Source organism: Arvicanthis niloticus, chromosome 6, assembly GCF_011762505.2.
Source record: "Arvicanthis niloticus isolate mArvNil1 chromosome 6, mArvNil1.pat.X, whole genome shotgun sequence".
NCBI lineage: Eukaryota > Metazoa > Chordata > Mammalia > Rodentia > Muridae > Arvicanthis > Arvicanthis niloticus.
In genome coordinates this window covers 83,738,079-83,764,199 of record NC_047663.1, presented here as the reverse complement: position 1 = coordinate 83,764,199, position 26,121 = coordinate 83,738,079, and the positions used below count along the sequence as shown (strand labels likewise).

The 26,121-nt window shown below is 45.4% G+C and overlaps 1 protein-coding gene across 11 annotated transcripts in view; it reads right to left on the bottom strand.

The window, feature by feature from the left end:
• Tenm2 (teneurin transmembrane protein 2) overlaps positions 1-26,121 on the bottom strand; it is a 1,226,193-nt gene that overhangs the window by 69,694 nt on the left and 1,130,378 nt on the right. For all 11 annotated transcript variants that reach the window (XM_034506847.2, XM_076937038.1, XM_034506844.2 and 8 more), the window contains one exon: positions 1,810-2,020. In XM_034506847.2, the coding sequence (XP_034362738.1) occupies positions 1,810-2,020 (211 nt within the window). The remainder of the gene's footprint in view (positions 1-1,809; positions 2,021-26,121) is intronic.

Genomic DNA, 26,121 nt, shown 5'->3' with positions numbered 1-26,121 from the left:
CTCCCCAGGCTTCTGTATTCCAACTTTCTAGGCTCTCAAAGGACCCAGGATGGGGACTTGGTCCCAGCCAGATGATGCCTTCTCCCTAGAATCCAGTGAGGTGACTTTCAATAGAATCCCCTAGGAAGTTAGGGGCTCTTGGCCTTGCTGAGAGAGGAAGTGAGTTTAAACATCTTATTTTAGGAGTGCTTTTGAGCCTAGCTGAATGAGGACAGAGTCCGGGACAGCAAGGGGAAGGCAGAGGGTGTTACAGTTAGAGAGGGGAACGTGTAATGTGTTCTAGTACATAGTTGGGTTGGGTGGCTATGTTGAACCAAACATACTGCATACTGGAAAGAGACAAACAGGTTTTAAATGTTTTCAGTACAAAGAAATGATAAATATTTAAGGTGACAGATATTCTAATTACCTTTGTTCTGATCATTAAATAACTTATATATACATGAATCAAAATATCATACCATACCCCATAAGTATGGACAGTTTTTACATGCCAATCAAAAATAAAATAAGGGCTGGCTGAAATAGCTCAGCACGTAAAGGTGTTCACTACCAAGCTTGACCACCTGAGTTTGATCCTAGGACCAAGCTATTGGAAGGAAAGAATTAACACCCACAGGGTTGTCCTCTGGCCTCTCCATGTATGCTTAAAGCAAATATAAATATAAGACAAATTCAAAAATGGTTAAAAGAGGAAAACAAAGGTAAAAAACAAAACCAAAACAAAATAAAACAAAACAAAACCCTGAAGCATTAGAAGAAAGAGGACGGGATAGGGGTGTACAAAGGGGACATCATTGTCTTGCTCATGATCCTAAAATCTGGAGGCTAGATGGAGAAAGAACCAGTCAGCACTTCATATCTTTCACGTGAGAGAGCAGAGAGATGGGGTAAGATGTCCCCTAAATGGTTATGCTAACCTTTGTTGCAGAAGCATATGCCTGGACTTCTGGATTGGGCCAGAAAGTCAATCACATATGCTAGCAAGGCCCCCCTCCCTTGCTAGCTCTTCTCTTACCCCTACGATGAACATAGTGTCTAGAAGACAGAGGGGACAAGGTGGGAGGGTGTCTTATGGCCAAACCTTTCCCTTGCCCTCTTCTCTAGGATATAGGTCTGACTTGCTCTGGTGTGAAGAGACCATCAAGTTGACTACAAAAATACATTCAAAATTTGACCCCCAGATATTCATAAACTCCAGATTACCAACTGAGAGAAGAAAATGAATGAGAAGGAGTGAGGGACTTGGGGAGAAATACTTGGGTTCAGCAAACTGAGCACAAGAGGGCATCCCTACACGAGGGCTGCGTGAACAACAGAGACGACGTGCAACGTCATCCTAGGTGCTCAATAAATTCCTCTAACTGGCATTACCTTGACTTTAAGATGCCACAGATGATAGGTTATGTTATCAAGTTAATAACAGCTTTCAAAAACACTCCATCGAATCAACTATTTCAGTTCCGCTCAAACAAAAGCCTCCCTTGGAGGCATTAAAAAGGGGGGTTTTAAATAATGACGAAAATGTCATAAAAGAAGGGATCATAAAAATCATCTCAAAGCTCGGAATCAACAGGTAGCATCATAAGGCTTTGGGTTGAAGGTGGTCAGATCCTGCAGAGCAATCACAACCCTACTGTAGCATCCCTAGCAGAGTAAAGAAAGCATCTTCAATGAGCCATGGCAGTAAGCTGCCTCGGGGGCAGTTTCCAGGAAACAGGTCTGTAGAAAAGACAGAGAACTTCCTTCTGCTCGAATAGAAAAAGGAATGGGGACGTCACTGGCACACAGGGACAAAAGGGCACCTACCTGCTATTGAAGGGGTTGTCTCCAGGAATGATGTGGGTGCTGTCCTTGCCTGCCAAGAGCTTGATGCGGTCATAGAAGGACTTCACTGCAGGCCAGTCTGTCTGGCCTTGCTGAATGATGTCCAAGGGGTCCCGAGACCCCCGACAGAGCAGGCTGTTCTGACAGGCTGACTGTAGGCAGCAGTCAGGGTCCAGGCAGTCCACCAGGCCATCTGGAAGGGCAGAAACAGAGCCAGCTTAGAGCACTGCATGGCACCAAGCCACTTGGAGATGCTGAGAGATGCTAACACGTTTGTTACCATCAAACCTTCCCCTGGGCCTTAGACTGGCAGGTTTCACACAGCAAGCCTTGTATAATTGCAGATCCCCCAACCCAGAGAATAAACGATGGATGAAAACAGCTGAAAATATCAACAGTGGTTTCTCTGGTATGGTCCCTTTTCTTTGCTTTATTACATTTTCCTAAAATTCCTTCTTTTTGCTACCACGAGCGGATATTATTAGAGCCACCAGGAATAAAACCCTGAACTTTGCTTTTAAATAACACAGCATACAAACTGCCCAGAGACTGCTCCCAAGAGCCTGGGCAGATTGGGTATGTATCCACTAAAGAAAGTGTGGGATTCTGTCAATCTTTCTCCCTTGGAGAAAACCAGCCCTCCTTCAACTAAACCAAGGACGCAATTGTTGACAAGATGGAGAACTAGGTGCCATTGAGTGTTACCTCTTCAAGGAGGTGTGGACATGGCGTTGTGTGGCAACCAGGAAAAGAAGTCGCTTCCGTTCTGTCTTTTTGAGCAGGACACTGTGAGTCACTTTTCCTAGATTCCCACCCTTTACTTTCTTTCCTGGGCTGCCCTTGTTCACTAACCTATGACTCTCCACACACTGGAGTGCTGTCCACATACAGGGAATGGAACAGAAAGCACAACGTCATGGCGCCTGTCTGGAAGGAGCTGGCAGTGTACGGGAGGAACGAGACAGGAGGACCCACTGTACACAGCCCAGTTTAAGGGTGCCCCTTTAACCCAGAAAGTCCTTGGGGTGGTGTCCCTGGCTAGGTTAGCATTATGCTTGGTGGCCCATATCCCCCATTCACACGCTGACATTCTAAACCACAATGAGAAGGGGCTTTAGGATAGATCTAAGCTCACTAGTATCTAAGCTTGTTAGCACTGAGTCCCTATGAGTCTTCCAGCCCTTAGGGGACACTGAGAAAGAATCAGGCTATCAACAGACAGTCCCTCCCAGAGCCTTGACTTTGAACTTCCCAGTCTCAACCATGAGAAACAGATGTCTACTGTGTATGCCACACACACTATGGTATTCTGTTACAGTAACACAAGCTGACTGGTTTTGCTAGACACTCCTGTTCTGTGTATCTCAGGTCCGTTAAGAATGGCTTGCATCAGATACCCACAGAGGTTCAACACCTGCCTCAGGCCTCCCCATACACAGCCTCCAGGAGCAGGTTCTGGGATCTGCACTTCAGTCTTGATTCTCAGATGGTTCTAATGCACAAAATATTTTAAAAACCATTGTTGATGACACTAACTTCCTTGTATGGCAGTTAATTACGTCTTTATGCTTGCCTCCCTACGGGGTGGGGTGGGGGAGCGGGGAAGAAATTCAGTGAAAGACGAACAGGGCCTTATTAACGTCGACATTTATGCCTCTCTCAGTGTCCAGCAGAGAAAAGGACACTCAACAAATGTTTGTTGAATGAGTAAATAACTGTTTGCCATTCTTCACATGTCAGAGAAGGCTGAGGACCAGAATGATTAGGGCAGCATTCACTTTGCAAATTCCCTGAGAGTGAATTTTTTGATTTGGCACGTGGTGGAAGGGTTTGGGACTAACTTAGCTGATCCCTCCTGGATTAGATAGCAAGGTATTTGGGGGGGGGGGCGGGGGAGGTGGGAATAATTAGCATCTTAAAAGTGTGGTTTCTAGTCCTGCGCTGTGTCACGACAAACACTTGTCCAGGATTGCTGAATCAGAGGCCTGGCTGTAGGCTTTTAAATTTACAACAATGTAATTTTTTTTTTTTGGCATCCCCCTTTCCCTTTGGGTTCACTAATGAAATTGAAATATGTAATTTCACCAAAGTTCCCCTGTAATTTAGCAATTAATGTATAATTATTTTAATGCATTACTTTCTTTTTAGCAAACAAACAAATTAGGAGGGGGCCTGTTCTGCTTGGCTTTAAATTACCAAAACTGGCCTCTCATTTTCCACGCGGGCAAATGCTGCTGGCGTGCCTCGTAACACATTTAGATTTACAAAAATTTCCTAGAAATTCAGACACAAGAGGGTGGGCAGGCAGGCATGGTAGAGATTTAGAGACTTTGGAAATCAAAGCTCTGAGCAGCTCGGCCCTGTGTACTGGCTGAATGGGAGGCTTCCCAGAGCCCTGAAAAGCTGAGGTCCCAGAAACAGTGCTGGAGGATGAACAACATCCTGGCAGAGGGCTGGTCCAGGAACATAGCCCCAGATCCACGGACCGATTGTTCAGTCTGGATTCAAGGGCCACTGGCAGAACAAGGAAGAAAAGGGGGAAAAATAATTGCATTGAATTCTGCCATGAACATCACGTCCATGGACTGCTGCACTAGACAGGGGGAATCTACACAGAACGCCTGCTTCGGGTTTTAAAAATAACCCGCTGAGATCCGCACTTCTATTCAGCAGCCTAGAAGCTTCTCAGGTGAGAAGAAACCCACTGTTGTTAGCGATATAGATTTCTTTTAAGGTCACCAGCCTCTCCCCATTAGGAGTCCCATCCATCTCTGGTGGCCTTGCCCTCCTACAGCTGGGAAGGGCTTCTTCCTCCTCTGGCTCTTTGACCACCCACCCCATAGTACCAGCTCGAGGACGGGCGTGTATTCATCCAGTTCAAACAAAACCAGAAGACAGTTTTCCTATTAAGCACCAAGCATGCCACCGCCCCCAGCCCCCGCCACTGGGAGGCTGTCACTCTTTCTAAGTTTGCCAATATCTTCAATTTTCCCCTCCCCTCCCGTTTTGCTGATACTGTTTTGCTTTTTTTTTTTTTAATTTTTTTTTTTTTAATCTGAGGGCTCAGAATGGCAAGAGATGGTCTAAACACATCAGCAATAACAGAAGACAAATATGAAGAAAAGAGATACAAATGATCCCCTCCCATGCCTTTACATGTCTCTGCTGTGGTCGCACTGTTTGGGGGTGCGGGAGTTATTAGGGCAGCAGCATACCCCATGCCTGTAATACCTCCTCATGCTGGGTGATCGCTGGCTGCTGCCCCCAACACTTTCCGACCACACCGTGAACTTTAAATTGGTCCTCCAGTCTCCCAGTAGCCTGTCAGTCACGAGAATCGCATCTGTACGCTAGCAAGCCCCTTGGATGGAGTCTGACATTGCAATCTTCAGTAAATTACCCTGTCACTGACAATCCTGCAGTTATCTCGCAAACAATCAAGCAGGCAATCAAACCACTCTGAATTGCCAGTTCAGGACTGAGAGGCCAGGACGTCTCCATCCAGCAGGGCGGGAAGTCACAGGCCCTCTGATGACACCGTCCCATTTCTTTATTTATTTATATACCTACTTATTTGTCTGGCGTCGTCTCCACCCACCATCCCTCCCCCCAGGGGGTTGAGGTGGTGGTGGGAGATGTTTGCAGTGACCCTCAATGGAGCTTCATTTTGACTCAGCAGTGGGACCTCCCAGGTGGCCCACGGTGTTGACACATCTGCTCACATGTCCTCATCTGCTTCAGTTCACTCTGAAACGTGAAACGTGGCCTCCGAGCCCATTCTAGGTGCCTTCTGTCAGAAACGAGGCTAAATCACAGCTTTGGCCCATTTTTCTATGCACATATTAGATCATATGATAATTGAACTGGCATTCCCAGGGAAATGTGGGTGTGAAGACTCTTTCTGGGAACAAGATTGAGTCCATTTATTTATTTATATTTTAATATTCATTGATTGCAGTCACACTAAGACTCCTAAAAAAATCACTTTTCTGTTATTTTCTATTATTGTTGTTTTGATATAGGGACTCACATAACCCAGGCTGGCCTAGAATTCACTCTACCTGTAGCTGAGGATGACCTTGAATTCTTGGTCTTCTCAAGTACCAGGACTGGAATTGTACACTACTGCATTACATTTAATTTATTTTTTAAATGTCACCTTTGATGAAGAACATCAGACAATCTAGTAATATGGACTGAGTTCTTTGGATTAAAAGCCCTAACAGAGAAGGCCCCACCCCGACACAGAGTCAGAGGTAAGAGCCTGCTGTGTGCCATCAGGTAGATTTGTGGTTGGATTTCATTTTCCTTGGCCTTGTCCCAGTGGTGCAAGCTTGGGAAGATGAACAACTTTGTTGAACCTCAGTTTGTTTGCCTTTAAGCCTGAACTATCTGGCTGGGCATGGTGGCACAGGCCTCTAGTCTCAGCATTCAAGCGGCAGGCAGAGGCAGAGGCAGAGGCAGAGGCAGAGGCAGAGGCAGAGGCAGAGGCAGAGGCAGAGGCAGAGGCAGAGGCAGAGGCAGAGGCAGAGGCAGAGGCAGAGGCAGAGGCAGAGGCAGAGGCAGAGGCAGAGGCAGAGGCAGAGGCAGAGGCAGAGGCAGAGGCAGAGGCAGAGGCAGAGGCAGAGGCAGAGGCAGAGGCAGAGGCAGAGGCAGAGGCAGAGGCAGAGGCAGAGGCAGAGGCAGAGGCAGAGGCAGAGGCAGAGGCAGAGGCAGAGGCAGAGGCAGAGGCAGAGGCAGAGGCAGAGGCAGAGGCAGAGGCAGAGGCAGAGGCAGAGGCAGAGGCAGAGGCAGAGGCAGAGGCAGAGGCAGAGGCAGAGGCAGAGGCAGAGGCAGAGGCAGAGGCAGAGGCAGAGGCAGAGGCAGAGGCAGAGGCAGAGGCAGAAACTTTGCCGTGAAAAATAAGGCAACCTTGGAACTTCAGACTGGGTCCTTGAGTTTGAGTCTCAGCTTGGCTACTGTTCAGCTTCTATGGACCATCAGCTGCTTTGGGCCTCTCATCTCTCCCCTCCCCCATGTGCCAAGTGAAGATGGTGATGGAGCGAGAGAGTAATTTATGTCTGGAGAAATAGATCAGCCAATTCTCAGCCCTCTGGATCTGGTGTCCATATCTGTGCCTTCAATGACACTCAGAAAATGAAGCCAAGCCTATGGCAGTTACATCTGTACTGCGCACATGTAGATGTTTTCCTGTTTCCCAGCCAATACAACATGACTACTCTTTCTACAGCATTTACACTGTAGCAGAAGTCACCTGGAGTTGCTCTGGTAGTCCTGTCTAAGTAAGCCTTGTACGCAGGTGGGAATAGCTCTGAATATGGCCCAATACAAAGTCATTAATTTACTGTGTATATATATGTATATATGTATATATATATATATTGACTTGATTGCAAAGCTATCAGAGATGAATTTTGTAGGTGATATTACATGGTGATGTCAAAGGCTGGACATACTGGAGCAGGATTCTGGAAGATGGGAGGAGGCTATTGTGCAAACGCTACACATTTTCCGTAAATGATCTGAGCATGAGGGTTTGGTATCTGTGGGGCCCTGAGGAATCCTCCTGTGGATGCTGAAGAATGACTTGTGGTACTTGGAGAGGTGTCTGGTACCACCAGTGCTCAGAGATTGAACTGTAACCATTACGGGCATCCTACAGAGGAAGAAACTGAAGCTTGAAAGGCTGAGTTAGTCTTAGCCAATTGGCTAAGAAGCAGGAAAAGGCAGCCAACACTAGCATCTCCGTTACAGAAAAGAGATGCTTCTTCATTAAAGGAAGTCAGGAGATGGCGTTACTTGGCTGGTCACCCAGGGAAACTTGAGACTTAATCACTTCTGAAGGCCTGTCTACTGCTCCAGCTGGGGAAGAACTGGGCCGGTTGACATGGGCATCTGAAAAGGGACGGACCTGAGAAACAAACTCCAGGGAATTCATTGCTAGAACCAGGCTGTCAAGAATCTTGCCCCACAACTCACCTGTGAGATTCAAGCCATCACACTGGGTTGGCATACACCTTCTGTGATGGCTAGAGGCTTGTGTCAGCCATCTCCGGTCCCTCTCTACTCTGCTCTGCTGGATTTTAAAGAGCCCACCTGTATGATCTAGAGAATTCCACTCAAACTATTAATGAATGCTTACTGGTAAAGATGAGCTCTGGTTGGTGGTGGGCGGCCCCATGTACACAGGGGAACAGCCACAGTCAACATTTCAGACTTAGTAAAACACGTAGTCTGTCGTATTGCCCAAAAGAGGCTGCCTGCATCTTTGAGTCAAGTCAAAGAGGATGTGAGGGTGCTTATTTCTCTTGTTTTTCTCTTTGATCTCTGTAAACTGGGGACTTTGGGAGAATCAGGTTAGAAGCCTTTTGTTCAGTTCCGTGGCGTCTTGTGTTTCCCAGTTTGGAAAGCATCCGACTTCCTCTTTGACCTGCATGAACTCTATGGTTTTCGTAAGCATTAACAGCTTTAGAGGAACACTCGTGTTTACTTTCCTCAGTTTTGCTCTGTCGCTACGTAGCACAAATTGACTTCAGCGATTCAATGCAGGCGTTGAGGATACTCGGTGAACTACACGCGGTCCGGTTTGGAGCCTGGCGAAAAGTTCAGATTTGGAAGGAGCAAAATTGCTTAGTGGGTGATGGCACTTGCTGCCATCCTGATGATCTGAGTCTGGTTCCCAGGATCCATATGGGAGAAGGAGAGAACCTACCTCCATATGTTGCCCTCTAGTCTCCACACACATGCATACTCATACAAATAAATACATGTAAAAATGTTTTAAAAGCCCAAGAACAGATACAATCAATTACAATAGGACAGCAGTTATAGTCTCCTCCACAAGGATGTCCTGGCTAGAGAAAGGCCCAGGGGAACATTCTGGGCACTCTACGCATTTCTGCTTCTCATCTTGGCTAACTAGCTGTACCGGCAATTTCAGAAAGTGGTAGTGTAACAGCGATGGTCTCTCACAGCCAAGCCCATCAAGAGGCCTAGGGGAGTGGGCACACCTGGTCACACACTGAGGGTGTTGGAAGCACTACTATTATTTCTTTTTAAAAATCTTTCTTGGGTTCTCTGGGCCGCAATGGTTTGTTGACCCACACAGAGATTAGTAAATTTCCATTTCCCCTAAGAAAAAATGAAAGTAGTACAGGCAACAAACCGAGGAGATCTTGGGGTTAATCATGGGGAGGTGATGGGAGAGCCAATGACAGTGGGAAGAGGGACAGAGGCACCCAACTGGACCTAGAAGGAATTTGATGCTTTGTTCTGCAATGGAAATAAAAGAGGAAGGGGGCAGGGTGTCTGGTCAGCAAGGGCCCTGACAAAGGTCAAAGAATGGCCCCTACCCCCATCGGCGTATAGTTTTAGGGAGATGGCAGCTCTTGAGTGGATTTTGCCTTGGAAGAATTTTACTTAGGTTGAGCTCTGGCACTGTCATCCTAAAGTTCACGGGACCTCCAACAAACATATTTTGGCCAGTCCTCTACTTATGTAAGCAATCTCCTAGCAGAAATGATCATTGCTGTGGCAATGCAGTCTCGAGGAGACTGCAAAGGGAGTACTGTTCCCATCTGTAGAAGCAGGCTACAGCCCTTTGGAGCTGCTGGCCACCTGGCCCTAGGATGATGTGCGAAGGTCATATAACAGGCACTGAGAAACTTGCTGAAAAGCATTGATTCCTCACTGGACCCACAAAGTAAGCAAAGGCTGGACAACTAGACCTCCATTGGGCATCTTGTCAGCTTTGGGAGTTTCAGAGCCCTCCCCCCCCCCCAAATATAGCAGAACCAGCAGCCACATTGGAAGCCAGAAACAAGACTGATGGAGAAACATCTGTTTTATAAGCGATGGAAGTTTTGTGTACACATTGATGAGCGCTGACAAACCACACCTCAAATGATGGCGGTTAGCTATGACGGGAAGCTTTCCTCCTGGGAAAGATATGCTCATTTTATGGGTGCCATATTGGTCCTCTCAAGTGATGACAAAGACAACTTTAATTACCCTGCAGAGCCTGAACAGAGATGACAGTCACTCAGAACACACACGGACCAAGTCTATGTGATTATATATGATCCTCACCTCCACCTCAGTTCTTCCTCTATTTAAGAGAAGACTCATATAGGTGCCACAAAGGCAGACCCGTGGCGGTGGGACACCTTTATCTGTACTTTTCCTTATGCCACATTGACTGGCTCCTTTTCCCATCACTCACCATGAACTTGGTATATTAGGATGCAGGGCCTGGCCCAGTCTCCTGGGACTCTTGGGGTTGGAGCTAAAACCCTGCTAAATCCCAGATTAACTCTTAGCATTCGGTTGATTCTGCATGCTTAAAGAGTGGGTGAAGGATAGCAGATATTTCAAGGGCACCCTGATGGGGAGACAGGGGACTTATGTGGGGTGGTCCTACAAGTTAACATACTGGCTCTGGCCTATTCTTTTGAAACGCCCAGGGAAGTCTCTCTAAAGTCCATGGGTCCCATGAGGATGTAGTGCCTGGTCTTTTCCCAACTTGTTCATGGTGGCACTGGCTCTTGGCCCAGTTAGGAAAAAAAAAAGCAAATAAGCATAATCTTTAGAATGAGAACATTCTGGCTCTCAAAGCTGGACTCTTACTCATTGACTCTTTAACCCTGGGTAAGGGACCTCACTTTCCCAATCTATAGAATGGACTTAAGTTCATATCACTACCTTGATGTGCAGAGAGCTACACAGGATGGGGCCCCCTATGAAGACTGACACACAGTTCTGTGAATGGAGCTTTTTAATGATACTTGCTGCTCTCCACCAGAGAAGGGCATTGTTGCATTTGCATTTTCCCCTATGCCTGCCGACAAGTTGGAAGTGAGGGATAATTGAAAGTATTCTGGCTTGATGTAACTAGGAAGTGAAAGGTGCGGGCAAGGCTGACTTGATTTAACCTGGCAATATGAGATTAGTTCTTCATTGCCTCTGTTAGGTTTCCCGCATTGCCAACCTCTGAAAGCAATAGATTGGCTGACAGGGTGCTCATTTGGAACGTTTCACCTGCCATTAATACCCTGGCTGCCTGATGGACCGTTGTTCCTCAGGCGGCCTGCTCTCCCTCTGTGGAGCACGGCCATTCTTAAATATTGCAAGAAGGAGCATCGTATTTTCACTCCTGGAAGGCCTGTTGGAAGTTTTCCTCTTACTCCATGCCAATTCTTTGTGTCAGTCTCTGAGTTCCAGGGCCAAAGAGCCTTGCCCCAAAGTTCCTTCAGGTTTTCTTATGACTTAGCAATGGAAGATCAGTCTGGCTTGACTGGAGATCTGGCCGAGTGGAAGCCCCACCGATAGCTCTTTACCAGCTTACCTGATCTTGGGGAAGGATGTGGGAAAGAGAAAAAGCAGAGTCAGCTAGGAGAGCCACAAGGCTCTGTTACCTAAGGCAAGGGTGTGATTCAAGCATGACCTCACTTCTTCATGACCCTAGCTGTGCCTGGAGGCCACTGGGGCGTGTGTGTCAGGTGTGGGGCGGGGGAGGATGTTTTCCATCACATTCTGAATGTTCGTCCACTTTATTTATTTATTTTGCGGAAGGTTCTTTACCAAATGCTCCCTCCAACGAAACGCAAATACAACCAACAAAATCTGTTAGGGACTTTAAGTGGGGCTTCAGAGCCTATACTACTTACAAGCTCTTCAGAGATGGGGACACTTGTTCTGAGCACCGAGTGTCTAGTATGGATAATCTAAACCACCCTTGCTCAAAGTATGGTCCTTGTCACCTGGCCTGAAGGACAGGGGATGCTTGGATTCTTGCTATTCTCTTAGATCTACAGAATTATTGAGATGAAGACTGTGAGTCTGTGTTTTTGTAAGCATCCTAGGTGATTCCCTTGCTTATCAAAGATTAAGAATCTTTGCCCCGAATTCCTGCAAAAGCCCTTTAGACACCGAAAGAACCGAAAGACACCATGCAGTCCTGAAGGACTATGCCAGCTTTTCCTATCTAGAACTTCTGTAGGATATTATCAGGGGTTCCCAGAAACAGAAATGGAGGTGTCGGGTTGTATGTGGGGGAATCTATGTTCAAGTACAATTTGGGAGAGATCAGTTAAATAATATGAAACTAAGTTCTCACTGTAGAACCTCTCAGAGTCCTTGATGTGTACTCACAACTCTTTAATACCACAGAGGAGTGGAGAGCGCTTCATGATGGAAGAGCTATTTGGTTCAGATATGCCTCTACAACTGTATCCAGTGTCATATAGCCTAACAGCATGAGAAGGTATTCTACCAGGAGAGGGGCCCTGTTCTCAGAAGGGCTAACCAAACCTCCCTGTCCTCCATGGTAGCAAGCAGCATCTCTGTCCCCACTTGGCTTTGCAGACTGTGGAGGCCAACAGTGACCAGGCCCAACACAAACTACCTTACTATGACAAGCATGACCCTTCCAGTGATCTGTACACTATCTTGTTTCTCTGCTTCCTGGATACCCTGGGGTGTCCCTGAGTGCAGGGGTCCAGGGCTAAGTGACACCATCCTGGGAGGCTGCATGTTGATGAAGCATTTCAAACTTCTCGTGTTGTGATCCGACATTGTCGCATGCAAACTTCATGCAGCTGAGTTACAAAACAATTGCCCAAAAAAACCCCTATTATTTTTTTAAATTTATAAGCGAGCCTGCCTCTAGTCCTTGCACCTAAGGCATAGCTAAGTCAGTTGGAAGACTGGTGATGTGAATACGTGTTGTACCGGGCTATGGGATATTTAGTCAGTTTTCTACCCCAGCACTTCACTTATATCCAGCTTACATTTTGATTTGGTAGGTGACCACTGAGATGATAAGCTTCTCAGGCTTCTCTAAGCTTTCCCCCTCTACACCACGAGTCCTTCATCCAGCCAAGATCATTCACATGTGCTCTTAGGAACCTCACAAAACTGGGTTCTACAAAGCTCCATTTTGCAGATGGGAAAACTGAGGCTCAGGAGAGCAATTGGGTGCTGCCCAAGTGCACAAAACTGATTAGTGATGGGTGCATGATTCCCACCTTGGCCATCTGCTTCCACAGCCTTTTAACTTCTACTCCTGACTCTTACAGGAGGTTGTGAGGGTCTTTGCACATCAGGGTTCCCTCTGAGTGTTGATGCTTCAGCAAACAGCCTTAGTTTCCCATTTCCTTCCTTCTTTCCTCCCTTCTTTTTCTTCCCTGCCTCCACCCCTTTCCATATTTTACACTTTCTTCTTTCCACTCTGGCTAGCTAGCTGACTTCCTTCAGCCATGAAGCAGCTTCTAGAAATGATCTCATTTGATCATTACTTCAGCACCATGGACAGACCCTGACCCAGCACATACTCAACCCCTGTTAGCCCTGCGATGTTTGTAGTACTACAGGGACTTCCATCCTGGCTGCTGCTGTCTACCCTTGACTATTACAAAAGCCACTGGCCACAGAGAGCAGGGCCTCTGATCCCAGCCTCCCATCTCCCCAAGTGCTTGCCCTCTGCCTGCTGGGCCTGGCCTCTCATAACCACCTTCCTTCTCTTCCCGGCTCCTCATCAGCTTGCGTTTCACAGAGCCTGCTGACAGGTCAGACAGATGAAGCCGATGGCCATAGAGCCTAAGCCCAGCAGGGGGTAGCAGCCTGGTGGGGTGCCAGACAGTGACCTGCCGGGTCCTTCAGAAAAAAAGGAGAGGGCTGTCACACTCAACTCTGTGGAGCAACAAGCTGGAACAGCAACTTTCTGCCTGAGGGAAGACCCAGGGATGTCTGAGTCCAGGATGGGTCTCAGGGTTGAGACCATTGGGGAATGATGCTTCACTTTCTGTGCCATGAACACACTTCTCACTGCTGGCTGGGAGGAGGGATTGGGTTCAGTTATCAAAGAAGGTTTCCGCCTGACTCGGACAACGGAAAGAGCTAATTTCTAAATTGTTCCCTTGGTAAAGACTCCTGTGCAGCAGGCACTGGATGAACCCGTAGGATGAACTCATTTCACCCTCATGACTCCTCTGTGGAATGGGTGCCAGGAGCCAATATCATACGGCTGGTTATGATTGTGAGATCCGGAGACACGCAAAAATACTTCCGACAAACTGACAGTGTGCAACGTATCGGTTGCAAAACATTAGCTCTGTGCCTTGGGCTTCTCGATTCATTCCTCGAGGCCTTGATTTCTTATCTACAGAATGGTACTAATAATCATATCAGTGTGACAAGGCTGTCAAAAAAGATTAAGCCTTTTATCAAAAGCATTTAGTATATGATGACCAGTTGCTTCCTCTCCTGTTACGGCTGGAGAAATCCGGTCTTAGAGAGATGAAGGCTTGTGAGAAGTAAGGCTGGGACTGGTACATACAGCAGGTCCAGCCTTAGCCTTCTCCACCACACTATGCCTTGACTGATGAGCTGTACATGGAGATTTCAGAGTCTAGACTGTCCACAGTGCTTCTGCACTTCTTCCTGTCTTAATGGATAATTCTGGGGTACATTAGTCAGTTTTGTTTTTGTCACTCTGACAAAATTACCTGACAAAACAAACTTAAGGAGGAAGCATTGACCTCGGCTGTGGCTTTAGCTTGCGATTGGCTTGCTCCTTTGTTACAGGCCTATGATGGGACAGGCGAGTGTGGTAGAACAAAGGTGCTCACCTCAGGGTGTCTGGAAGGCAGAGAGGAGACAGGAAGGGGCTGGGGACAAAGGACAGACCCTAAGAACATGCCCTAGGTAGTCTACTTCCTTCAAGTAAGCTCTGCCTTCCTTCAGGTAGGCCACTACCTCATGATAATGCCAGCATGTTATGAATCTGTTATCGGATGGATCCATCGATGGAGGCAGAACCTTATGATCCAATCACCTGTCTGTCAATGACTGGCTTCAACAGCAATGACCATGCCTTTAACATATAAGTCCATAGGGATCATTTTACACACAAAGCAGAACAACTTTAACACTGGCGTCATGTCTCCTAGAAAGTCACTGTATAGAATGAAGCAACTTTGGTGAGAGCAATGAAGAATAGTACAGCTATGTGCTAGTGTCTTGGAGAAGGCAGATAATGAATCTTACATTTGGATTTTCTTGCATCAGTCAAGAGGCTTCAGTGGTATATCATGACTTAGGTTTCCTTTTTTTTTAAATGATAAAATTATTCATTTATTCATTTGTTTTTTTTTTTTTCCTTTTGAGAATTTCATAATGTGCTGTGACATGGTTTTCACCTTGAGACAAATTAGGGACACTTGAGAAGAGAAGAATCTCAACTGAAGAGTTGCCTCCATCAGACTGACTGTAGACAACTCTGAGAGGACATTTCCCTGATTCCTTGTTGATACAGGAGGGTGGTGCCACTCCTGGGTTAAGTAGTTCTAGGTTGTATAAGGGACCAACCAGTTCCTCCATGGTCTCTGCTTCAGTTCCTGCCTCTGGGTTCTTGCATGAGTCTTTGCCTGACCTTCCTAGATGATAGGCTATAACCTGTAAGTGAAGAAATTAACCCTTTCCTCCCATGTTTTTTTTTGGTCACCATGTCTATCACAATGACACTGGTGTTTAGCACAGCAACACTGGGATGAGCTTATATCGCATTTGTTTGTATTTATCCTAACTCTTCCCCTGACACCTCTGAGATCCACCCCACCCCCTTTTTTTTCAACTTTGCGTCTTCGATATTTATTTATTTTACAGTTCACTGATGCCAATTTGTTCTGTCCATATACTAGTGGGTATGGGGCCATTCAGTGAAAACTCTCAGTTCCCCAGAAACCTTCAACTGTCCTTAGTTAGGGGTGGGGATTAGGAAGGTATCACTGTTTGTAGCAGTGATTAAGAAACAAAAATCCTAATGTTAAATTTATTCATCCCTAAATAACCTGCTAGATACAAGCAACTGTTTTATAGCCTTCTCATGGATGCAAGTGTTTGTCAGTTCATGTGACAGAGTCAATGACGACAGACAGGGATGTGAACATAGACTCTAGAGGGTCAAAGCAGATGATAAACAAAGAGATGCATACCAGATACCGAGGGAGTGAGAGTGCTTTCAAGACACTGAAGGAGGCACAGTAACTACCAGAGGATGTTGGTGGTGAGGACTAGTGAATGGAAGGGAGCCAGGAAGGGCTTCTGGGAAGAAGTGACATTTAAGTAAAACCTAAATGATATGAGGACACAAGTCAAAGAAACATCTGGAGGAAAAGACTTCTAGGAAGAGGAGACAGATGTGCAAAGGTAGGAATGTATTTGAGAGTTGTGGGGTCAAGCAGGCTAGTGAGGGCAGAGTGGAAGGAGGAAGATGAGTAGGGCAGGGACCAGAGGTAAAACAGCAGCTTGCCTGTACAGAGCCCTGGGAATGGTCATGGGAGCCTGCCAGCCATTATATAGCAGAGGAGGCACAGGAGGCTTGAGCAAGTATGCTGGGCTTTGACTATTACTAGTATTCTTCTTATGGCTCTGTGTAGACTGGGCCAGTGAAGTTGGTGGCATGATCTAGCAGAAGGTGGCGGAGGTAAAAAAAATACTCACATGTTGTAAATCTAGTGGTAAGCAATAGAGACTGGGTGGCTGGGCCAAGGACCATCCAAAGGTATGTCTGGCAACATGCATGATAGTCAGCATGCCAGAAGTCAATGGCATGCCACTTCAGTAGATTGTGGCAGTTGGCAGGTGATAACATTAGTAGTGCTTGTCAAAGGGCCCCAGGATGATGGCTGATTTTCATACTTGCCTTTTATCTAAACACTCCTGAAAGAGGAAAATAAAACACTGGAAGCTGGAGTCCCAAGTCATCTCCACTACTGTACCTCTGTGTCATGGGCCTACGTGAGCCCAGAGATACTACCAGGGTCCTATGCCAGTCAAGCTACCTTGAGATGCAGAATTGCTTGGCCTGTTTTTCTCATTAGGTGACCTTGGCACTGCCATGTTTGGAGATATTACTGCCTGCTAGTCTAAGCTTTCCTCAAAATGACATGTGAGAGGCCCTTAGTTACCTGGGAGGTTATTAGAAACACACATCTATGGGCCCCACACCAGACCCACTGAATCCACACTCTAGAAATGGGCTTTAACAGTCTATGCCTGTGGCTTGTGGATGGTTCTCACTCTGGATCACACTGCTTTGTGTCCTGAATTAGCTCAACAGTGACTTCCCAAACTCTTCAAGGCAGTAGCCCCATTTTACAGAGGACATAAACTAAGGCTCAGAGAGATGGAATGTCCTGAGTTCATGCTGTTCATGGGGAGCCTAAGTATGATCATAGAGTTCTCTGATCCCTGCGCTTCTTTGTCAGCTTGCCTGCCTTTTCTCTTCATGGGGATAGGATGTCCACACTTGCAGTAGACAGATACAAAAAGGCCATACTTCCTTATAGACAAAGGGGTGTGTTTAGGAGTGACTTAAGCAGATATATAACATTCCATGTGGGTGTAAGGCCTGAGTGTATATAAGGTACTATATGGAGGGAGGCTAAAGTTAAGACTTTAGACATGACATGATGCTCTAACATAGCATCATCATCCCATGACATACACATGCATCTGCCTTGTTTGCAGCCCTGCAGCCCACTCTTCTACTCTCCTTGTGAACTCTATTGGAAGGGCTCCAGCCTCCTTGGAGGTTGTCTTGTTAGGTTTCCATTGCTGTGAAAAGACACCATGACCAAGGCAACTCTTAGAAGGACAACATTTAATTAGGGCTGGCTTACAGGTTTGGAAGTTCAGTCCATTATCATCAAGACAGGAACATGGCAGCTTCTGGGCACGGCGCAGGAGGAGCTGAGAGTTCTGCATCTTCATCTGACTGCAGCCAGGAGAAACTGGCTCTTCGGTACTGGGTGGAGCTTCAAAGCCCACCCCTATAGTGACACACTTCCTCCAATAAGACCACACTTCCTAACAGTACCACTCCCAATGGCCAAGCATATACAAACCACCACAGAGGTGCTCAAGGATTCATGCTGTTCCCTCTTCCACTTCCAGGGCTTTCAATTTCTCGTCCCTTTACCCACAATGCCTTTCCCTTCTTCCCAATCTAATTTCCCGATATCTCTTACAATTTAAGATTTACTTATTTGTTCTGAGATGAGCTGTCACTCTAGTCCAGTCTGGTCTGGAACTCATTATGTAGCCTGGGATGAGTTGAATGTCTGACAATACTCTTGCCTGCTGCAGCCTTTAACTTTATATATATATATATATATATATATATATATATATATATATATAATAAATATATACTATAGTAATAACAATATAGTAATAATAATATAGTAATAATATATAATAATTATTATAATAATTATAATTATTATAACAATATAATAATATGGTAATAATAATATAGTAATAATATAGTATAAATATATATACATTATATATATATATATATATATATATATATATATTTTTTTTTTTTTTTTTTTTTTTTTGATACAGGGTCTCATGTACTCAGGCTAGCCTTGAACTATATAGTCAAGGCTGACCTTGAACTCTTGGTATTTCTTCATTCACCTCTGAAATGCTGTCATTACAGGCATGCATTGCCATGTCCGCTTCACCTATGTTGGAAGTCTCTGATGACCTTCTGGGAACATGCAACCCCTTGACCCATCTTCTGTCATGGATCCTTATTAACACTGTGATGCAATGATGCATTTAATAGACATTTTACCACCATTAACCCATGGACTTTTTGCAGGTCTCTGAGTCTCATTCATTCATGTGGCTAAGGATGGGATATGGAATAAGTGAATTTTGGGTTGTTCTAGAATAGAGTATGGCTGCATTAGGGGTGTTGTTTGATATTGGAGTCCTCAAAGAGAAGTAATTTGAATGGGGCTGTACTGAAGACAAAACGGGAGATGGGCTTGGGAACATAGCCCAAGAACCCATTATCAAGTGTGTTAGACATGGTCACTCATCCTAGCCTGGAGCTGAGGCTGAGTTAGCTCACTGCTTCAACATTAATGGTAGATACCTATTCTCCCAAGGTCCACTGGATCCTTCTGCTGGTTGCGTAGGAAGAGAAAAAATAGTCTCGATTTTGAACCAGACACCCAAGATTCTGTCCTAGTCTGCCCTGCTTGTTATTTGTCCCAGAAGTAATGACTTTGCTTCTCTAGATTTTGTAGCTGCTATCGAATATGAAAACTTAAATAAAATAAACATTTTATTTTCCTTTCATTGGTTATGTTGAGACAGAGTGTTATCATGTAGCCTAGTATGGCATGATCTTGAATTCAAGATCTTCTTGCCCCAGCCTCTCAAGTGCTGTCGTTACAGGCGTGTACTACCATGCTTGGGAGTACTGTATAGTTTAACATTTTTGTACCTACAGTCCCAGATACCCATGGAGAAAATATCCCAGGATTCTATGGATGGATATCCTGTAGTGTGTGTGACCTCAGAATGTCAGAAAGCTGCATGTGGGGGTAGGGCAGTGAGGGACAGATTTATAATGACAGTCCTTAAGAAGAAGGGGAGTAAGAGAATTGCCCTATAAAGATTTGCTGTTTGATGTGAATACGGAGAAAGAGAGGCTTGGAGCAGAGAGGGCTGGGGAAACCTTGCCATTGTCTTTGGATTCACATTTGGCCACCACCATCCTGGCCTCTCTCCAATCCCCCAGAGCTCTTGGCTGAGAAGATGGAAAACCAAAGAAAAGAGCACAGGCCTTGGGCAGCTGCTCTTGCTGCGCTGCAGAGAACGCCTCGCTATTTAGAGTCCAACTGTTCCAGTTTCCCCCGCTCGCCCCTGGCATTCCAGTGCATAAGCACTTTATGGGAAAAAAGTGCATTCCAAATCCCTAGCTGGGGGAAAGAGCTGATGCTGACGGTGGTTTTCAGCACGTCTGGAACTCGCATTTCTGTGGGGCTGAGGGCTGCAGCAGCCGTTGGATCTGTCCTGCTCTGATAATGGACCTAGTGTTCAGGTGCCAGAGTGGCCTTCAACCTGAGCAGGGCTCTTGACCCGTGTTCTGGATCCTGACAGGGCTATGTTGTGACCCTGGGACCCTGAGCAAGCTGCCATACTTCTCTTTCAAAGTATGGTCATGGCTAATGTCATGTAATTTGGGCCATGTTGGTGAAGTCTCAGGACATGTCTGAATCAGGGAAGTGTTTAATGCCTCTCAGACCTTGGGCATCATATCCTTTGACATCAGGGCAAAAGGCTTTCTATTTTGGGACTAAGTGGCTTTCCTAAGCACCTGTGCTTCTGGAGAGGATGTTTCTCAGCCTCACTAGTATTTCCATACTGGGCCTGGTTACTCCTTACTGTGGGCAGCTTTCCTACACACAAGGATGGCTAGCAGCATCCTAGCCTTCACCTAGGAGCATTTCCTGTCCATCATCACTTAAGAAATGCTTCCAGACATTACTAGAGATTTCCTGGAGAGCAACGTCTTCCCCGATAGGAAACTGCTGCTCTGGACCTAGACCCTGGAGGAGACAGAACTAATAAAAATGGTGCTGGGGTGTCACACTAGGAATCAGGCAGTGGTCGTAGAGAAAAGGAAAGCATGTGCTGTAATCCGGAAGAGCCTCTGGCTGAGACAAAACTACCAGAAACCAACTCAGTGACATAAATGTTGCCCTCCGACCACTAGTTCAATCTGTTTTAATCCTTTAATTCCCTAAAATAAATATCTAGTGATTGAAATGACTAACATTAAAAAAAATTATCTAAGGGGAAAAAAAAAGTATGTATACAAAGGTGGACATGGTGCAGTGCCTGCGGAGGCCAGAAGAGGGTGTTGGAGTCCCTGCCTTTGGAGTTCGGGTGGTTGTGAGCCTCCCAACTTGGGTGCTGGGCTTTTGCAGGAGCAGCAAGCACTCTTAACCCCTAAGCATCTGTCCAGCCCCTTGATTAGCATTTTACAGATTAGGCGTCTTCATTGCAATTTTATGATGAATATTGGATTTGTCATCTAATCAGGTGGAAAAAAAAAGCTTAATCTCTTAAGAGACACTTAATAACCATTTAAAGTACGGAAGACTTGATTAGGGAAGACTGAAGGTGCTATGCTGGGTAAACGCATGAACTTTAATTTAAATGCCTTAAAAAAAATTGATGGTCAAATCCATTTCACTAGGAAAAGGGTTTCAGTGGGGGAAGTTTTATCTTTGAAGTGTTTATTTTATTTCCTCTGGGTTCTAATACAAGTTCTGCCCTTGGTTTGTTCCTCTCTGGAAACATCCATTGTGAGAGTTTTAGAAGGAGTGGGACAATGGCTTTGAAGATGAAAGTTTTACACCCTGGAAGCTGGCTGAAAGGCCTATTTTGAGTCTTATTTTCTCCAGTCCCCATGTTTGTTTCTGTAAAATAGAAATACAGTCACCCTTCCCCACTTTAGACTTTCCATTCATGCATTCAACCAAAAATGAATAAGACGCATGCAGAGGAAAGAATATCTTCTGTACTGAACTGGTACACAGTATTCTTTTGTGTCATTCTGTAGATAATACAGTATAGCAATTATGTATCTAGCATCGCATGATAACAGGTATTATCGGTGATCTAGAGATGAATGATTTAAACACACGGGAAGATACATGCAGGTTAGATGCAAACGCTACACTAATTCATGTAAAGGACTTAAGCATCTTCTTATTTTGATAGCCGCAGAGTGAATAAAACTAGTCCCTAGAAGACAGTGAAAGACGGATGTAATGTGGTAAAAGAGACTCAGAACGTACAGGCTGCAAGATAAAACAGTACAACTGGAAAGATCTACATTGGTAAAGCTAGGAGTATGGCATTCATGCTAGGAGAACATTAAATGGGGAGATGAAAGAGGAGGGCAAAGGGTATCTGAAACAAGAACTGAAGGATAAGAGGAAATCCATTGCAAACAGATCCTGGCTTGGAGACTTTAGGCCCCAAGCCAGCAAAGACCTTGCTGTACAGCTGGTGTGGGGATCAGAAGGGTGACCAGTGAGGCTGAGGTAAAGCTTCTAGGAAGGATAGGGGAAGGATAGTCAGAAGACAAACAGGAGACACAGAAGAGGCCCTCTAGGCAGGACAAAGCAAACATTTGCTTTGATTCTAATCGTGTGAGAAATCTCTGAGGGCCCTGTGGATCTGATTTATAATAAAAGTGTCCCCTACTTACTGGGTCAGAGGATCAAGAATCATGAGATAGGACTAGAAGTGCAGAGACCCAGCCACTCAGTGTCCATTCTTATCTTGGTACATAGGAGGCCCAAGCCCAGTGCTGGCACACTTAGTGATTGTATGAGTTAAACATCAGGAAATCTCAATCTGCTGTTTCCCGCCAGTGGCTTATCTAGTATAACATTGCCATGCTTTCAGAGATTGTACTTCAGTGGACATATGTGGAGAGATATCAGACACCTGTTGCTGTGTGCTCCCCTACCATCTCATCTGGGCTTGCTCTGTTTTCTCCTAAAGAAGAGAGACCTAGTGCCCAGCCAGCTGTTAGAGACCTGCAGGCCAAGTTCTCTTCCCAAGCATTAGAAGGATGGCTCTCCCATCTGGGAGGAAACTGGGACCTTGCATATGGCTCCAGATACAATTAGCAGAAGGCCTTTGGAATTTGAGGAAACTCTTCATTCAACCCAATTAATAGGACCAAGTTACACTTTGAAACCAACTCCCACCTGACTGATTCATTAACATATGTGCACACATTAATCAAGGCATTTTGCCATGGGTTCGCCAAACATCGTCTCTCACAGGATGAAGAAACTCAACTCTTTAGATTTAACAACCGTGTCTTCCAGAGTCTCTCAAGTCCCTAGCTTGGCTCTGCTAAAGGCACAGGCAAGGTGAGGTATTAATTAACAAGTAAGATAAATGTCCAAATCATATTCTTGAATCAAATAAAACCCATTTGGATGGTGAAGGGATGGGAAGGAGGTGAAGGAGCTGTGGGCATGGGGAAGATTTCATCTGTTTCAAGTGCTCTGGACACAGTCCAGTGTTATGTCTCCTCATTTAGACCTGGCTAGAGTGCCTTGGATGGCTTGCCCATAGCTCAGGCCAGCATCCACATCTCTTAACCCAAGGCAGCCTCCTCTGAGCAAAACAGGGAGCCAGAGCTTGCCAGTGGAGGCAGAGTAGGAAACACCGTCCTGAAGGGGAACTGAAGTGGTGTTTAATTTATAAAGGGAAATGAAGACGTTGATGGTAGACTGAAGAGCCCTTCCATGGCTCATTCTGCTCTGTGGCTTTGAGGATACCCCCTGGAGGCAGGATGAAAACTTGGCTTAACTTTGAGATGTAATTTCTCTCATCCTGTTAAGGTCACGTTCCATGGCAGTCTTTTTACTTTGCTCCTACCAACATACTCTTCCTGTGTCACTGCTCATGCACTGATAATCAAAATAATATCAACCTTTGTGTTTCCTGTCTCCTCAGCTGGCCAGAGAGCTCTTTGGAACATATGCCACGATTGTTCCAACATTTTTCCAAAAAGCCAGCTTCTGTCGTTGAATACTTGGTAGACTCTCAAAATGCTTGTTAAACCACGAATGAATAAGTTAATAGAGGTTGGACATCTGGAGAGATGGATGAGTAGAGGGGTAGGTGGATGGATGAATTCTAAGGCATATGTGTGGAAGGATGGGTGGATGGATGGACAGATAGAAGCACTCTTTTTTGACATAGAGTTAAAGAGTTTCTAAACTCTGAAACAAACACCACTCACCTTCCCAGCTAGCAATGGAGAATACTTTTAAAATATAGTTGGTCGAAGTGGTGGGTGTGGAGTGTATATTTGGAGCCCAGGAAGGGGACAGAGAGGAAGATCGGTAAAGTGTATGCTACACACATACGGGAAATGTAAAAATGAATCTGCTATAGTAAAAACAAGATGGGATGAAAAGTTTACCACATTCCAGCTACTTAATAACTAAACCGGAAACCATTTGTATCCTTTTAATTATTTGTTTCTTCCTTACATACTATTCCTTTCTCCTCATGTAACTCCTCACATGTTCTGGGAATTGAAGTGGGTAGTGATATGGGGCATAGGTACTCTGACACAGGGCTCTGCTAGCAACCCTAGGGGAAAGCATCATTTAAAAATGTTTTCCTCAAAGGTGGTTTCTGGAACACTCTCTGGGGTGCTTGGTAAGCATATAGACTAGCATTGAAAACCTGACTTAAATGAGACTCAGAAGGTGGGGACCAAGAAATTTGACTTTCAAGGTCCCCATGGGGCTCTATGGCACTAAAGTTAAATGAGACAGGTTAGATTCTTCACAGCTTTCTTGCACTGGGAATGTCATTGGTTGGATTCTATTTGGACAATTGTCTCCATTCTAGACAGTCACATTAACAGTAACACAATTAAGGCTACCAGCCAACTTATGCATTCTACAAGCCACGGATCTGTAAAATTCGGGACATATACGTTTGCTCACTTGAACTTCACACTAGCTCACGGAGTTGACATAATCACACCCATTTTTATAGACAAGAAAACTGAGACTTTCGGAAGTAACATGCTGAGCTGAGATACCCAAGGCTAACTCTGAAAATCAGAGGCTGCTGCACTATGAGGCCACAGTGTCATGGGTGCAGACACCACAGAAGGGAAGAAGGAAGAGCAGGGTGCCATTCTATGCTGTGCTGAGAAAGAACAAAGGAGAGATGGCAGTCCCGTGCAGCCATGAGGGCAGGGATGCAAGTTAACAGGATGAGTTTAGCTTAGGAAGAGCATCCTTCTGCCCCTCTAGCTGTGGGCTGATGCGGTCATGGCCCTGCCTGTTCAGGACCCTACTGTCACCCTGTACACCAACTTGATAGGGAACCTGATCTATCCTGCGGGAGCTTCAGGCAGACTACCATGCAGGCTGGAAATGATGGACTTTGGGCATTTAGCACACTGAAGCTTGATATCCTGCTTCTAAGTCCTGGGTGACAAAGGGGTCTCCAAAGAGTGAGTACAGGCTCTCCAGGCCAGACGGTCTAACGATGCCTCCTCACCCTGCCATTCCCACTTTGAGAGGAAATCTACACGAGCTCTCTCTCCTACCCCTGGCTGTGATGAACTAGAGCTCGCACCTCTGTCTTGGTGGTGATAATTAAATATTATCCGCCTGTCACTTGGCACACATGTTGTGTGTATTCTCAGACTTTAATGAGCTGGTATTTGTCTCCTGTAAGCAAAAATATTTCTTTGAGTCTCTCCTTTTCCAAATTGGGGTGAGGGGTTCAAGTGAAGTTCTCTCACTTTTAAAAAGACAGTCTCTGGCCAGCTGGTCTGTGAAAGGTCTCCTCTTCCTCTTCCTCTCCTCTCCTCTCCTCTCCTCTCCTCTCCTCTCCTCTCCTCTCCTCTCCTCTCCTCTCTTCTACTTTCCTTTCCTCTCTTCTCCCCTCGTCCCTCCCCTTCTCTTCCTTCCCCATCCCTCCCTTCTCCTCTCTATCTGTCCTCTTCTTTCTCTCTCTCTCTCTCTCTCTCTCTCTCTCTCTCTCTCTCTCTCTTTCTTTCTCCTTTCCTTTCCTTTCCTTTCCTTTCCTTTCCTTTCCTTTTCTTTTCTTTGCAGAGACAATGACATACAAAGCTTGTCCCTTCTGAATCAGCCATTGCTTTCTGAGGTCATGTGAGAAGTCACATGGCTGGTGAGTGTTCTGGACTGTGATGAGAATTCAGAGTATGCTGGGTGTCATGTATGTTTTTGTGGACACACTTTAAGGTGGCCTTTCCTGACAGGGTTTCTCAGCTAAATATCGCAGAATACTGAAAAAATATTTGTGTGACAAATTTCCTCAGGTCTTTAAAAGAAGCAGTTTTATCTGGTCCCTTTCTAGGTGCATAGAAAGAGAAATTAAGGCATTATATAAAATGAATGTTTTAGGACTATGGATCTCAAAGAAAATCTACATCTAAGGCATCTGGAAATTTTCCAGACATTCAAAGTCTTGTACCCTGTCAGAGACCCATGAGTTCTGAAACTCAGCGATGGGGTCAGGCCTCAGTCTCCAGGGTTTAATCAAATCCTTTAGGTTCTTTCAGAACTACTAGGGAATAGACAGAAAGTACAAGGGCTTCAATTCAACTCCAGTTAATGAAGTCAGTAAAGAACTTCAAATGTTTCTATCTGTGTTTGTGTTTATAACTATCTTAGTTTAGAATTAAAAGAAAAAGAAAAAAGAAAAAACATCGCTTAAAATTGAGGGTTTTTTTTTTTTTTTTTTCTTCTTCTCAGATGTCTGGAGATGGGGAAGAACTGGCCTTTTCCAGTTCCCTTTGGAAGAATGCTCTATTATCTTCTCCGTTCAGGAGATTTATGACAAGTGTGTTCTTTGCAGCTGCTCCCCGGGCTGGCATTCATGTTCTGCTTGGATGCCTCT